Raw genomic sequence first — 14,545 nt, 5'->3', positions numbered from 1 at the left:
CGTTGAAAATGTTCCTCTGAGTTTTATGTTTGAAAGCCTGATCGCTTTTGTGGATTCCAGTTTTACCGAAAAGAACTCTCCTGACAAAAGTCTAGCTATATTATACTACTGCTGCACCTAACCAGTTAGCTACAGTGGAACCTGAGAATGTAGGTTCTTCAGGGCTGTCCTGAGACCAGTGTCTTGCAGAGGCAACTAAGGAATTCCATATGCGGAAGGTGCTCAGAAGAACCTAAAGCTGAACTAAAGGCTTTTCATGGTCCTGGTTTCTTCCTGGGTTATATCCAGGAAGGGCCAAGTCTTGTAGCAAAGTAAAGCTATTGACAACTGGGACTTCTGTGCCGTGTTTCCAGCAGAACTGTCCTCATCACTTTGTAAAAGCAATTCTGAACAATGAGACTCGGCTTGTCCTGTCTAACCTTTGTGTCACGCCTTGCTATCTTGCATTTTATGAGAGTGCTGAAAACAAAACACCTCTGTATCTGCTGTAAGACACTAACTCAAGTTACAACAGATTACTGAGCGGTTGAGACTGCATTTTCAGTTTAATGATTTGTGTATTCATTGTCTTTAGTGAAATCTGTGCTGATGGAAAGGGCTTCATTATAGAGCTGTGGAAGAAAGGCTTGCTCTGGGATAGCATTTTAGGAGTTTTATGGATTCCCCTTGCGACTGTGAAACATGCAACAGATGTAAGTTGACTTTTTGTGGAAATATAAAACAATGAGTAACATCCGATCAATTTCTCATTCTTAGCCAAATACTGTAATGTCATTTATGATCAATGTATATTTCTATCTCATTTGTTTCGGTCTGTAATACTGAGGTATAATGCACGTGTGACTCTCAACATGACAACTGATATGAGTTAGTCATATATCCTGGATAAATTGCTTATACTGAGTCAGGTATAATTCGTTAAGTGGGTTAGAGTTCATCTGCACTCATGAATTATTAGGGAGGCAGGGACAGTTTGGTTTACGTGATTAGATTGAGGGAGTTTCAGATTGAGGTTCCTAGCCTGGCTCTTCGTTGTGTGGCCTTGGATATCTTTTATTAAAATGGGCAAAATACTGTTGTTTTGTCTTTCAAGAGAATCGGTCATTGTCTCAAAGAGGAAAAGAGAAATTTGCCCGGTAGTACTATGGAGGTAATTAATAATACAATGAGCATGTAGAGAAGGATGAGTGGAGAAATCAGGTCAGCCCAAGAGTTGTCATGTATCCACCATAGTCATAGTTAGCCACCAGAACGAGCATGCTTGCTCTCAGTAGGCTAGAAAATAAAGAAAAAAGGTTTCTGGGAGTGTGGAAATACTGCAGCAATCTGCAAGTGCTGCAGAATTGTCTGAAATGGGAAAAGTAAGAGGTATCTTGTTCTAATACTCCACAATCCTCTCATTCATAAATGGACTTTCCCACTTGCAGTCCATGGAGTCTATTTTTAAGAAAGTGATTCTGAATTAGAGGAGATTATTTTAATATTTGTAAATAAAGTTAAGTTTGTCTTCTTTAAATTTTCTATAAAATAAAAAAGGCAATTGATGTTGAGATAAGGGAGGGAGAATGAGGAAACTTCTTCCCACAGTATCTGCCATCAGTCTCTATAGCTATTTCTTTATAGAAACTAATAAATATTCATGTATACATTGAACTGACATTGCAATGATTCTACTCAGAGAATGGAAGCAGGGGAAGAAAGTAATTCCTGCCTAAATTAGATGTTCTGTATCACAGCTGCCAAGCGCCATTTCAGACCCCAAGGCAAGTTGTTTTGGTCTGGTACCCTAGCTGTTGTTCAGTTAAACTTGCTGACACAGAGGCTGTGGCTGAACAGTAAATACTGAAACTTTAAATAAACAAAGATACAAGAGTAGAGATTGTTTTGTGCTTTCCTCAGACCCTCTAAGCTTTCATTTATAATTAGGCTGCTGCGGAACTTTCCTATTTATTCATCCTGCTCATCATAAACCTGCAGCTCTGCTCTGGGCTTTATGACTCAGAAATAACCTATAAGGGAGCGTTCCTTCAGAAACTCTTTTTTGGTTTGGTTATTAGCATATATTGATTGCCTCAGTCTTGCTAGAATGTACTTGTCTGGCACCAGTTCAAAGGGGAACTGGAAAATCTCAGTTAAGAGTAATTTTCAGTATTCATATTTCTTGAATCTTAATCATCTGACCATCTTAATGTATATTTGCCTATACTGTAGAGCAAATATTTTATTACTTTGATTTCCATGCCTTTGAGAAAACTTGATGAAGTACTAACTACTATTTACATAAACAAAAGTTGAAAGAGTCTGGAATGGATCCTAAGCCTGTTGGTATCGTAAAGAAACTCCTATAGACTTGGGCAAACCTTCATTTAGGAAAAAGTGGATAATGCTATAAATTCTACCCAGGTAACTTTCAGAACATTTTTTCCTAGGAAGGTCCAGGTTCATGGTGGACACTGCATTCTGAAGTAATAAAAAACGGGAGTGAGATTCAAGGCACAAAAACACCAACTTCACATGAGATCTTACTGGATGTCTACTTTGCATTACCATTTGGTGAGTTATGCATTGAAGTCTCACCTTCCAACCATTCTGTTTCACTTTAAGTTCCTGAAATAGTGGCAAATAGTAATTTTTCTATAGAATCTTAAATACATACTAATCGCTTGAGCATTTGTATAACGGATACTGGTAAATAATAGAATTTCTGAGAGCCACTTCCTATGAGAAGCTGGGTGAGCTGTTTCGCTGGTTAGTGTTCATCCGTATGTGGATTGTAGAGCTAAAGAAAGTACCTCTTTAAGGCTCAGTCTACTAAAGCCTGTGTGTTACAGATCTTGTATCATGTCAGCTTTGACCAGCTGCTTGTACAATGTAAATTTTAGTAAAATCTAGGTCCTCACAGCATTTTTACTCTTATTAACAAAGGTTGTCTCCTTTATGAATTGTGCATATGAAGATAGAAACTGCATGTCTGTGCGTGGAAATAGGGTATATGAAAGTAGAAATGGAAACGGACCATCAAATGATGAATGCATCACCTGACACTATTTCCAGCTATAATAGAATACAAATATAATACAAATATAATACAAAGAGATTGACTTTAGCAAGATTATCAGTACCAAACAAGCTCACAAAGATAAATTAGCTTAATATTTTTCTCTTTAAACAGTCTAATGAACTATGGCTAAAAAGAACAATTCTAACATTTACACAAGAATAAAAAAATGTGAAGAAATGTGAATGAGAAACATTATTTATCTTTTGAAAGGGAGGAATAGAAGTGACACCAAAAATCTGTTCTTCAGCTGTTTGATGTTTTTTTTTAAAATGTATTGTCTGAAATGGAACTGGGCAATACAGCTGATGCTGATTAGAGCAAGCTGGTTATTTCTGATGTTTCTGGGTGTAGTCTGTGACTGCATTCCTGTTAATACATGGGGTGGAATGCATCCCTTTTCACAGAGTAACTGTGGAATGCTGTGGATTCTTTTCAGTCACAACAGGGCCTACATCTTTGTTATTTGGGTTATTTTTAGCCAAAATCACTCTTTATTTACTACTTCTTAGCCAATAAAACATTGTAAAGGTAACCTAAGACCTAGTCACATCCTGGGTTTTGTTTATTTGATACATTTTCCCCAGCAGCTACAGGCAATTTTCAACTCTGAGTAAAAATTCGTATGGAGGAACTTTTTTCTTGCTATTCACATGTGCCTCCATCTAGATTATTTTCACTTTTAAGACAATTTTATTTCCTTTAAGCATGATAGAAAGTGTACATGTGTCAATGGACCGAGTCCTTAAGTATGCAAAGGGAATAGTAATACAAAGAAGGAGTGGTTTATAAAGATGACAAGAAAGGACAAGAGTTTGTGCAATAACAGTGGAATATTTGTTACCAAAGGATAAAAGTTGGTACAAATTGTATTTATTCTGTGCCATGAGTTCTGCTTGAAACCACCTTTGAATCAGCAGAATGTTTTTAGTGTGTGCTTACATTTTTTCATATCTAGAAACCTGGTGCAGTGCAGGTCTGTTACAGAAAAGCTAACTGCGTTTACAAGCTGCAAATTCAGATTGTTACTGATTTCAGGCTGCTACGTAGAGGTAGTGTTGGTTTATAGGTTGATGCCTGTGTTCTTTTCCCAAATAAATTTAAGTGTTTTAAAGACGGTCCCTGGGCCTGCAGACATGGAGCACTGCTGAAGTCCTGCAGAGGTCACCCTTACACTGCAGTTTTCTGTGCAGAGGGCAGCATGTAGAAGCGCGGCTGGGGTATTGAGGAAGCCAGATACCTTTATCAAAAACACTTAGCTTTATCCTCTACCTGAAGTTTGACTAAGGCATTACATTTTGATTGCTTATTCTGTTGAATGACTCTGAGCTTAGCTGTGACCAGCTGAGAATCTGTCCTTGACTATCCCAATCAGTACAGCCTCTTTGTTATGACCAATTACATTAGTTAGGTGGAAGACTGCAGTTATTTTTCACACATGCCTGCAAGATTTCCATATGAGAATGCCAGATATTTAGTAGAAATATAAGAGCCTTCCACGCTGCTTTACCAATAGGGCTTCATTTGGACTTGAAATGCTATATGTAGCAACAGGGAAGTGCTTTAACATCATTAGTTCATTCATGACTGCTTTTTTCTAAAGTATCATCTAATAGTAGTTGTGGTAACAACGACGTTGTCTTTTCACCATTGCCATCTGGACCACCTAGGTCCATTAAAAGGCTGCAAAGTAAAATGAGGATCTCACACATTAAAAATTCTGCAAGCAAATTCACAGTAAGAAAATGCAGACTCTAGATGAATGCTGCAGTGGAATTGCAAACATTTTTAATGTTTCTAGAAGTCAAGTTTTTAAAGGATAATCAGGTTCTGTTATGAAATACAATAATTTTGATTCAAATGTGTTAGGTCATTCTTGTATGAGAAGACAGAAGAAAAGTTAGAAGACATCACTTATTTTTTTCTTAAATTCAGCATTAGAGACATATATTGTGCTTCTTAACATTCAATTATACCTTACATAGAGAGTATAAGCTAAAGAAATTGAAGGTAGTTTTACCTAAATGGAACGTGTTTGGTAATAGCTATAACTTTTAAAGTAATTGTGTGACATGGGAACTAAGATCTCATTTTGCCAAGTAGCCTATGGAAAATCAATAGGACTTCATGAATAATTTTGGAAAATGCCATGCAGGTATTCACCTCTTAGTCTTGTTGGGGTTGATCTCATTATCACTTTCTACCATATATATTAATTAGCAAATGAGGATATGAGGTAAAAAGAACAAAATAACAATGATAAGATAAATCCCTGTTTCTGCGTTAGTCACCATACTGATTCACTGATACACCAAGCAAATGAGAAAATTAATTTTTCTGATACAATTTTGATCAGTCTAAGATAATGTAATGAAAAATCATGGCAGAGTGATTGGGAAAACTTATGCATCAAAGTATAAAATTCCAAATACAGAGCACCTTAGTGTGATAATTCACTTCTATTTGCAAACTAAAGTTTGGCATTAACCTATGCAGTAGGAAAACCACAAGATCCTGTTGTTTTACGAAGTATTTTCTTTATCTTCTCTTTGTTTCACAGCAGTGTTGCTTTTATTTTGAGCAAAAAGATATGACACAGATTTTACTTTTTTGACCACAAACCAAGTGTGAGTAAACAGTGTGAGAAGAAATTAATCAAAACATAGTTCCTAATATGCAACCAAAACATCAAAAATGGAAAAGATGGGCACACAAGTTCTTCTAATCAGGATGGAAAAAAATTTCCTCACAGTCAGGGCCCGACCATAAATCCTTTCCTTTCACTACAGCTAACAGGCCAATTTATAGAGTAAAACGTTCTGCAGGAAATCAGTTTATACCTCTAATTGCATATGAGACTTGCCAGGTTTCTCCAAAGAAATAAGAACTTGAAAAAAGGTCAGTTCTTAGCCAATAGCATGTAGAATTAAAGTAAACCCTGATCCCTTACTTGAAACAACAACAAAAAAAAAAACAACAACAAAAACAAACAAAAAAACCCCAAAACAAAACAAACCCCCCACACATCTAGGCATGCTATGTATGGATACATAAGTAATATGTGGCCAGTTAAGAACTGAAGCTGGACTGGAAAATTAGGAGATTCATTTTCATTTTTCCCAATCCAGCAGTAGCTCATTTTTAAATTGTGAAACAAACTGTTTTCCAGTTTGTATAACAAAATGGTAACTGTTTTAGGCCTCTTGAAGTTTTCAGAGCAATGATCAGAAGGTGACCTTGGAATGTTGTTTCTGGTGTTCTTGTAAAAAGTGATTTAATTATAATAATGTTTTGTAAATGACTTGATTAATTCCACATTACTATGAATCTAATGAATTAATTTCATTAATTTAATGTGTACTCCCTTTTATAGAAGTTTCTTCTGTAAAATGGACTGAAAGATTTCTAGCAGCTTTCTCTTCCTCTACAGATACCCAAAAAGATTTAGATTGCAGAGGCTGGCACAGAGGGACACCCCTCCAAGGTGCAAGATGTTCACACCAAGATACGTATGATAGTCTGTCAACCATGGAAAGTGGTCTCAGCATAAAAGAAAGTGAACTAAGGTATTTTAATTTGTTCATATCAGACATGCAATATAACATTTATGGAATTTTATTTTTTAAAATTTCTGAATGATACTGTGATAAATATACAATTATTTCTAACAATAATGTGACTGGAAGTTTTATAAACATATAAAACCACAAGGCATATATTTCCATTATTATGGTGGGACAGAGCATGATAAATCTTCATAAACTATTGAAAGAAAAAATGAATAATACTATATCCTGCCAAACCAGTTTGCAAATATGTGTGCCTTCTCAATGAAGCACTGGTAGTCAGAAAAGAGAATTTTGGCCTACAAAAAATGTAGATATTAAAGATAACCAGAAATATCTTTGGCAAATTCCTACAAAATGAGAATGTAATCTATTAAAGATGCAAAAGGGGTAAATGACACTCTAGAATCTTTTGCAGTAGATTTTTAGGTATATACAGATGGCTTCATAAGTGCAAATGTGTTGGTTCATTGGTCTTTTTTGAAAGTGTTTTAAAAAATAATATTTTAAAGACAATACAGGTATTTATTAGCTTTTTTATGTCCTATAATGGCAGATACATGGTAAAGCAAGTTTCTTTCAAATAAATGGAACACCTCACCAGAGCTGAAAGTCGCTCTTTCCATGCATCCTTGTCTCTAACCATTCCTACTCTTTTCATCTCTAACCCCCTGTTGCAGCCATGGGGCTGCTCTCATCTTCTCTTTTCCATCTCTTCTGGAACTTACTTTCTTGAAACAGGTTGTCTTGAGCCCTGTGTTGAAATGAGAAACAAGAAGCACAACTCTCTGGCTTGATTAGTTTTCTGTGTGTTAATTGAATACGTTCAGGGATAAATGGAGAACACTGAAAGAAGCAGCGTTCCTCCCTCTGTCAGCTGATCACTGGTTTCTCTGTGTTGTCCACCTCCCTGGGTGGTCATAAGAGTTCCACTTGCCATTCAGCAAACCAGACTGAGAACACATCTAGATTAAAACCAGAAACATTTTGCCAGGTTGCCTCAGCTTTGTCGTCAATTTAACTTAGCAGATGCTCAAATATTTTGTGTTGGCATAAAGGAAGAGCAGGGGCATTTCTACCTTATTCCAGTTGAAAGTGTTAGTGGATCAGCAGTCTAAATAATAAGACACATAGCGAAACATGAAACAGGTAGTTTTTGACAAAGCTCCAGACAATATAACTTTATCTTGCAATAGGAGACTAGGAAGTCTTACGTTACTGCTGTTTGCATTAACAATGACTTTCCAGGTGGTGGTCCACAAGCAGTGTGCTGCCTGCATGATACTTTAAATTTAATGTCCACAAGACATTAAAGAAATTAGAACTGAGACCAATAGGAAGAACAAATAACATTTTTGGAGTGCTTAATGGGTCAGCAAAATTGACACATGCATGGTCTGTAAAGTTCCTTGTTACTGTCTTGCTGAAAATACATTAGTTCAATGTGGCTAAGCATTGAGAACGCTTCAGTGGTATTAACAATGCAAAGAATTGCAGTGTTCACTGGCTGTGACCTGTGGAGGTCTACATTTTTTTACTTTTTAAACAATCACCTCTGGAAAATCTACACAGCTGAGTCACCTCAGCAGGTCATTGGGAGCCCTACTTTTCCTTAATAGCCAGCCTTCAATGATGTCTCACAAAGAGCAGGAAGGCTGCTTCTTCCCTGCCTAGACCATGCGCCATGGATGCAACAAAATCCAGTTCACGCAAAGTTAAAATAAGGGCTACACAAAATGTGAGGAACTGCTTACAACCAAAATTAAGGTAAAGAATTCAAGGACCCTGCCACAAACTGAAAACTGTATTCCAACTGATCAAAGGAGAATTCTTTATAGGAGCAGTGAGATGTGAAGATGTTTGTTGTGTAGCTATATGTTCTGTAAACACTGTACTGTATGTGACAGCAGTTTATATTAGGAGTACTAATGACCCGAAATTATAATACCCAGAGCAGCATAAAATTGAAAAGCACAAATGGAACAGTGATGGATTTATATTCCTACATATTTTCAGAAATTAAGTATCCTTCTTGAATTAAAAGTAGCAAAAAAGAGCAGAAGTACTAAATTCTAATCTGTTTCTTCAGACTACAATTGATCTTTGGGATTTGAATGAAATGATGCTTGATGCAAATTCGTAGTTATGTTATTGTTTAGATAATATCTGTTAATTTCCAGCTACCTTTTACAAGTCCTGAAGTCTAAGATACTGTTGCAGTATGTATTGCAGACATTTCCTGTGTGCCTTGTTTGTATTGAGACACAAAAATGCCTTTGTGATTCAGATACATAAATGGATGTATAAGGAGGGAAGTGTTGGGATAATGGAATTTAACTGTTACATTCAGTTCCTTGGACTAACTTGGTATGCTGCAAATTCCGTAAGTGGTTTTGGTTTCTTATGGATCCTACACTGGTGGATAGTTCCTTCTGTGGAGGTGGGTTTTGCTCTATCCTCTCCTTTCCCTGTATGTTCTTAGGCCATGATTTTACAATGTAGCGTGTTCAAAAGCAGAATTGGCTTAATTTCTATTGCCTGACTTTGATCTCAGCTCTGTCCTCTTGAGTATGGTGGTACAAACCTTTGCCCTCATCCTAGTTTAAAAAAAAAAAAAAGGAAAAAATTTGTAAGGTTGATTATTTTAAAGGTAAATTTTTACCAAAACAGTTTTACAGATTTGGCAGTGACTATTGCAGATATTTTTTCTAGTATATCTTTGAATAGGTACAGATACAAGGGGCAGGTGATGGGAAGAAAAGGTTAGAGTTGTTGCTAACAGTTTGGTATTGTTGAAATGCAGATTTAGAGGAGACAGAAGAATGCTGGTAAGGTGAGTGCTTGCCTCTCATCTAGGTGGATTAACAACTACCACCTGTATTTATAAGCTAAGCATATGAATTTGTTGTTTTTCTAAAACACTGGAACAATGAAATGCTTAGTTGTTGCTTTCTTGAGGTACAGAGTAAACAGTGTGGAACTAAAGACGCTGGTGAGTGAAAGATGATGACCATCAGGCTGTCATCTTCTTTTAGGGGCACTCTCTGGTCATTCAATATTTTTATCTCTGATCTCCTGCCATGAAAGATAATAGATTCTTAAAAGTTCATGGAGATTAGTGTTTTGCCTAGTGGGGTTACAGTTAGATCTGCTTCCTCTGTACGGGAGGGGAGACCGGGGAGACTCCGGAGAGCAGCAGTTCAGTGTAGCTGTTGCTCTTAATCACCGGTCTTGATACTCAAGCTTAAGGCTTTAGTGAGATGATCAGTGTAGCCAGGTCCAAGACGGTGCCAAGAAAGCTGGACTGGAAGAACATCAGCTATTTGTTAGGGTAAGAAGATCAAAAGAATGTCTGAACAAAAAGGAAATGTATAATGAAATAAGTGTCCCCTTTTTGGGGGAAAAAAACAAAGAAGCAAAAAAGCTTAAAAGCTTCTGTCCAACAGGTCTTAGGTGATACAGGGTTTTGTGATGAACAATAAATGGTTAAAGATAGTGTGTTTCACAACTCTGTATATACTTAGTTTAAATTAAATTGGACCTATTGACAGATGTGGCCTTTGGTTTTGTGTGCCTGCCCTGTTCTTACCCTTGGGTGTGTGTCTACATAGGGTTCAGCTATTCAATAGTGACTTTCTGAAAGCTTAGGAAAGGATGGGGGCAAGTCCTGGCATGGTTTGGGTGTTGTAACTAATCGATTGCATCTAGAGCACGAAAGGCATTTGGTTCCATTTTTGAAGCTGGTGTATTTACCTAGGCAGGCTACAACACCCTTCTGGAAGTTTTCCAGAAGGGAATCAATTTTTTTTATCTAGTTGCTTTGAACAAGCAACAATGCTGTGGGGAAAAAAGATAAGGGAAAGAGAACTGCTGTCTTTCTGCTTCCCTGAGTGTGGAAGATGATGATGCATAATGGGAGGAAGGGGCAAGGAATGACGTGGCAACAATTGTATGACAGAACATGATGACAGGGAAGTAAAGTGGAGTTGAGTGCTCAGAGGAAGGCCAGTCAGCCTCTAAATATATCACTCAGTAGTGGTGTCTGAGCAGAGAGAGCTTTCTATGTGTTGGTAAAATCACTTCTCTTCCCCTCTGCTTGCAACGGCAAATTGGGGAATAAAAAAAAGCTATATCTCTTGAATGTTAATTTTGGCTTTCACATCAGCTTTTGCAGACTCTGTTGCCTTTCATTCATGGTGTCCTCTACCTGTAGTAACTCCGGAAGGACACAGTCTGTGACCAGCTGACACTCAAAAAGGTGTTGTCCTGATGAGAGGTAGAACAGGCTCTTGGGAAATGCAGCAATAATATATGGTGTGTCAGACACCTAGCTTATGTTTAAGCCATGTCAAGCAGCAGTGATACAGAAATATAGCTCAAACACAAAAGAAAAGATGGTAAAAGTTATTACATTTACAAAGTTATGTATTCTCTGAGAGGATAGCAGGTTGTGTATGCACATAAATGACCTTTTCACGTACAGTATGTAGCTCCAACACAAAATTACTAGGAAGTAAAGGAATCTGTAAAGAGATCATCAAGCTTATGGATGCAGTTAGCTAGTAGACTCTATGTAGGTGCTACAGCATCTTTTTGGCTGTTTACATTTACTGGCAAGTTCTTGCAGGATATTTACAGAGAAGTACAAGTGCTTCCTTAGGGTGAGAGCTGTCAGTAATGGCAGTATTCAAGAGCTATTTCTCTGTATATTTCTAAGTACATGTCCAGTTATTCGCATATCATCTGGGCTGACATGTCTTTTTCAACAGAGATCTGAGCCTCTGAGTAGGTTAAGCTAAACCAAAAGAAATTAATCTAACCTGACTGTGGAATTCTTTTTATTTGCCTCTGTCTCAGATAATTTTATTGAATTTAAATGAACTTTCATGTTACTAAATTGAGGGTCACCTCTGAATTACAAGATAATATTTTTAAGTGGAAAGTTTTTTTATCTAGTAGTAGGTATTTTAAAGAGTATGACAGAAAGATGATGATCATTTTAAAGCTTAACTAAAGATAAAGATATGTATTTAATCAAAATAACTGCATTGTACTATAAAAATATGTAAGAAAAACCTGAAAAGTTACAGAAGTAGATTAAATTATTTGTTTTGACTGGCTATATTAAACACCAAATTTAACTACCCTGTAAATATTTAAGTATTAAGGAATTAACAAAATCTCTTCATTAATCTGTTCTTTACACTGATATTTTTTTGTCAGTTCTTTGGTTATATATATAAATGGTGTTTATGGCAGTTGACTCTAGATGTAGAATGATAGCTAATTAAGTGTAACTGATTAACTTTTTCTATAGATCATAAAGTATCTAAATCAGAATTTGAAGGATGTGGTAGATGATTAAGTGACTTCTTATTACAGCAATATATTTTCTGCCAGAGTCTGAGAGAAAGAGAGGGAAAATACTGTTTAAAAAGAAAATAATCTGAGTATTTCTCCAAGGAATGTAATTAATGAACACATGACTGTAACTTTTTAAAAAACTCAGCAATTAAGTACCTTGATATATATTTCATTCCGGTTGTGTAGAGTAACCATATGATACATCAATTGGTTCATTCTGTATGCATTATTAATATCCAGTGCTGAATGCTACTGCTTGCAAGAGTAAGGATTTCATGGCTAATCTCTTCGGTACCATTAAGGTACAAAGATGTTGCTGCATATCCAGAATAGCCAGAAATTTACAGATTTTACACCAGAATGACTGAAAAAAAAGTGCCTTATAATTTAAAAATCTATAAATGATGGAGAAGAACACAAGTGAGTAATTCATATAATTATGTGCTACTGCTTCAGGAAAAATATGCATATAAGTACTTGAATTATACTCTTCAGTAAGATTATATTTTTCATGTGTGCTTCTTGTGTCTCAGCATACTCAGGAAGTAACATGTACATCTATTGTATCATATGACGTAATTACCTTAAGCTACAATGATTGGAATTAGAATTGCAGATAGTGAATGAAGTACATACAGTATTACATGAAATGCTGAAGCTGATAAAAAGCTTTAGATGAAAACTCTATGTTCTATTTACAGTCAAGCTACGTTAGCATAAAATTAGTTTATGCAGTTCACAGACTTGCAACTTGAAACACACGAACACGAAAATAGTACAATCTGTGCTTGTATTCTCAGTAAGTTTATAGTGTTTGTTCTGGAGACATTTCACTTAACTGGAAAATTAAAATGGAGAATGCTTTTCCCAATTGAAACCAATCCATTAATCTACACATCAAAAAAGTAAGCTGTTATGTTCCATTTTCAAAGGATTGTAGTCACTCAGCATTTGAAAATGTTACCCTCAAAATCTTGTATTAAATACGTTTGTTGTATTTTAAAAGCAGTGATCAAATACATTGCCGATATTAATGACAATAGTTGAAAAGCATTAATGCTGCGGTCTGCAGTTAATCACTTAGACAAAGAAATTCCTATGCAAGGGCCTGTCAATCAGAAACTAAACTGAATGGCATAAAATTGATTAGGGGCGTTTTCAAAACAAGCAGAATTAAACAAAATATTTATTTTAAAAAGCAACTGACCAACCCCAAATAAACCCAAAACCTAAGGAAGTATGGTAACACAGATAAGGATCTGTCTTTCAAAAAGAATATTGATGTCTTATGTTACTGTATTCTCTGCAGACCTGTAAATCAATTATTGGACAAAGAGGAAAAAAACCCAACCTGATTACATTAAAAAAATGTCCATTGTTCAGGTTTATTTCTACCTACATATGCCATATCAGTAGATATTGTCATACAGCCTTGTACAAGAAATGAAGGAGGGATATGCTGCTTACAGAATCATACTAGACCTATGTAGATTTTATGGACAGAGTTGGTTTTAAATATTTGTTTCCGAAGTGTTTGGCTTTGACAGTGTTTCCTCCAATCTAATGTTTTGGGTGATGGTAACTGCTGACTGTTAAGAGGAGATATCTTACTAAAATTTGACTTCATGATCTGCAGCCGCTAGCATTGTTAATTTTAATGTAATAGTCATTAAAGTGTTATTAATTAAATTAATGTGGTATGACAGAAACATACAAGATTTTTTTTTAAATGGGTGAAAACTGGAAAGAAAGCTTAAATGTGGTAGTCTTAGAAGTTTCTTAATGCTTGAATCATTCTTGGAGTTAAATGGCCTCTTAAAAATGTAATTAATCTTCCCTGTTTTTAAATACAGAGAAGAAAAGATTTGCTAAGGTCTAAATTCATTTGAAGTGATCAATTTACAGCCATTTGTCCAGTAATCTGTTTAATTATTCATACCCAGATGAGAGAAAAATTGATAGACATGCATAAAATTATTTCTAAACCATGAAAATTTCCACCTCCACCTCTTGGCTATATGTCAGGAACTCCCACAAGTAAAAGTGTATTTCCACTGTGTAGCTGTTTAAGCAGTTAGTGGTTGTCCAGATACGTTTGTTTTCTGTTGTGGTCATTCAGTGACAGATTGTTCCTCAAATTTGTATTACAGATAGCTTTCCTTGATGTGTTATTGTTTCCTTTCATATTTACTACCAAAAAGAAGTAAAATCCAAAAGAAAGAAAAGGAGGAGGCGCCTAACAAAAAATGTAGGACTAGGTCATGCGTAAGCCTTTTGGCTATGACTGTCCACCAGGTCCCAGCCTTTCAGAACTGGCATATTACTTTCTAAAATATAAAATACAGTTGACATTGTAATTCATGAGGGGGTTTGCATTTAATTATTGTTTTGAAACTGTTCTCTAAAATGAAGCCCCATGTTATGTGATCGCAGTCCCTGTGCCGTTGTTTTTGAGCTCCAGTTGTATCACTGCGCATTTCTTTCTCATCACTGCTACTATGCTTTTCCACACATTTGAAGAAGGGAACTACTACTTCCCAAGGAAGCACCTTCATTT

General features: G+C 36.1%; 1 protein-coding gene across 3 annotated transcripts in view; it reads left to right on the top strand.

The window, feature by feature from the left end:
* Window positions 1–14,545, top strand: part of UNC13C (unc-13 homolog C) — a 257,718-nt gene that overhangs the window by 18,409 nt on the left and 224,764 nt on the right. For 2 of the 3 annotated variants that reach the window (XM_080396569.1, XM_080396568.1), the window contains 3 exons: window positions 575–692; window positions 2,430–2,553; window positions 6,489–6,624. In XM_080396569.1, the coding sequence (XP_080252695.1) occupies window positions 575–692; window positions 2,430–2,553; window positions 6,489–6,624 (378 nt within the window). Of the gene's footprint in view, window positions 1–574; window positions 693–2,429; window positions 2,554–6,488; window positions 6,625–14,545 lie in introns of those variants that run through there. The other variant, XM_080396566.1, reaches the window with a different exon arrangement.

This window comes from Falco punctatus (genome assembly GCF_963210335.1).
Source record: "Falco punctatus genome assembly, chromosome: 7".
Lineage (NCBI taxonomy): Eukaryota > Metazoa > Chordata > Aves > Falconiformes > Falconidae > Falco > Falco punctatus.
The sequence above is the reverse complement of the archived record's forward strand: the minus strand, read 5'-3'. Positions and strand labels throughout refer to the sequence as shown.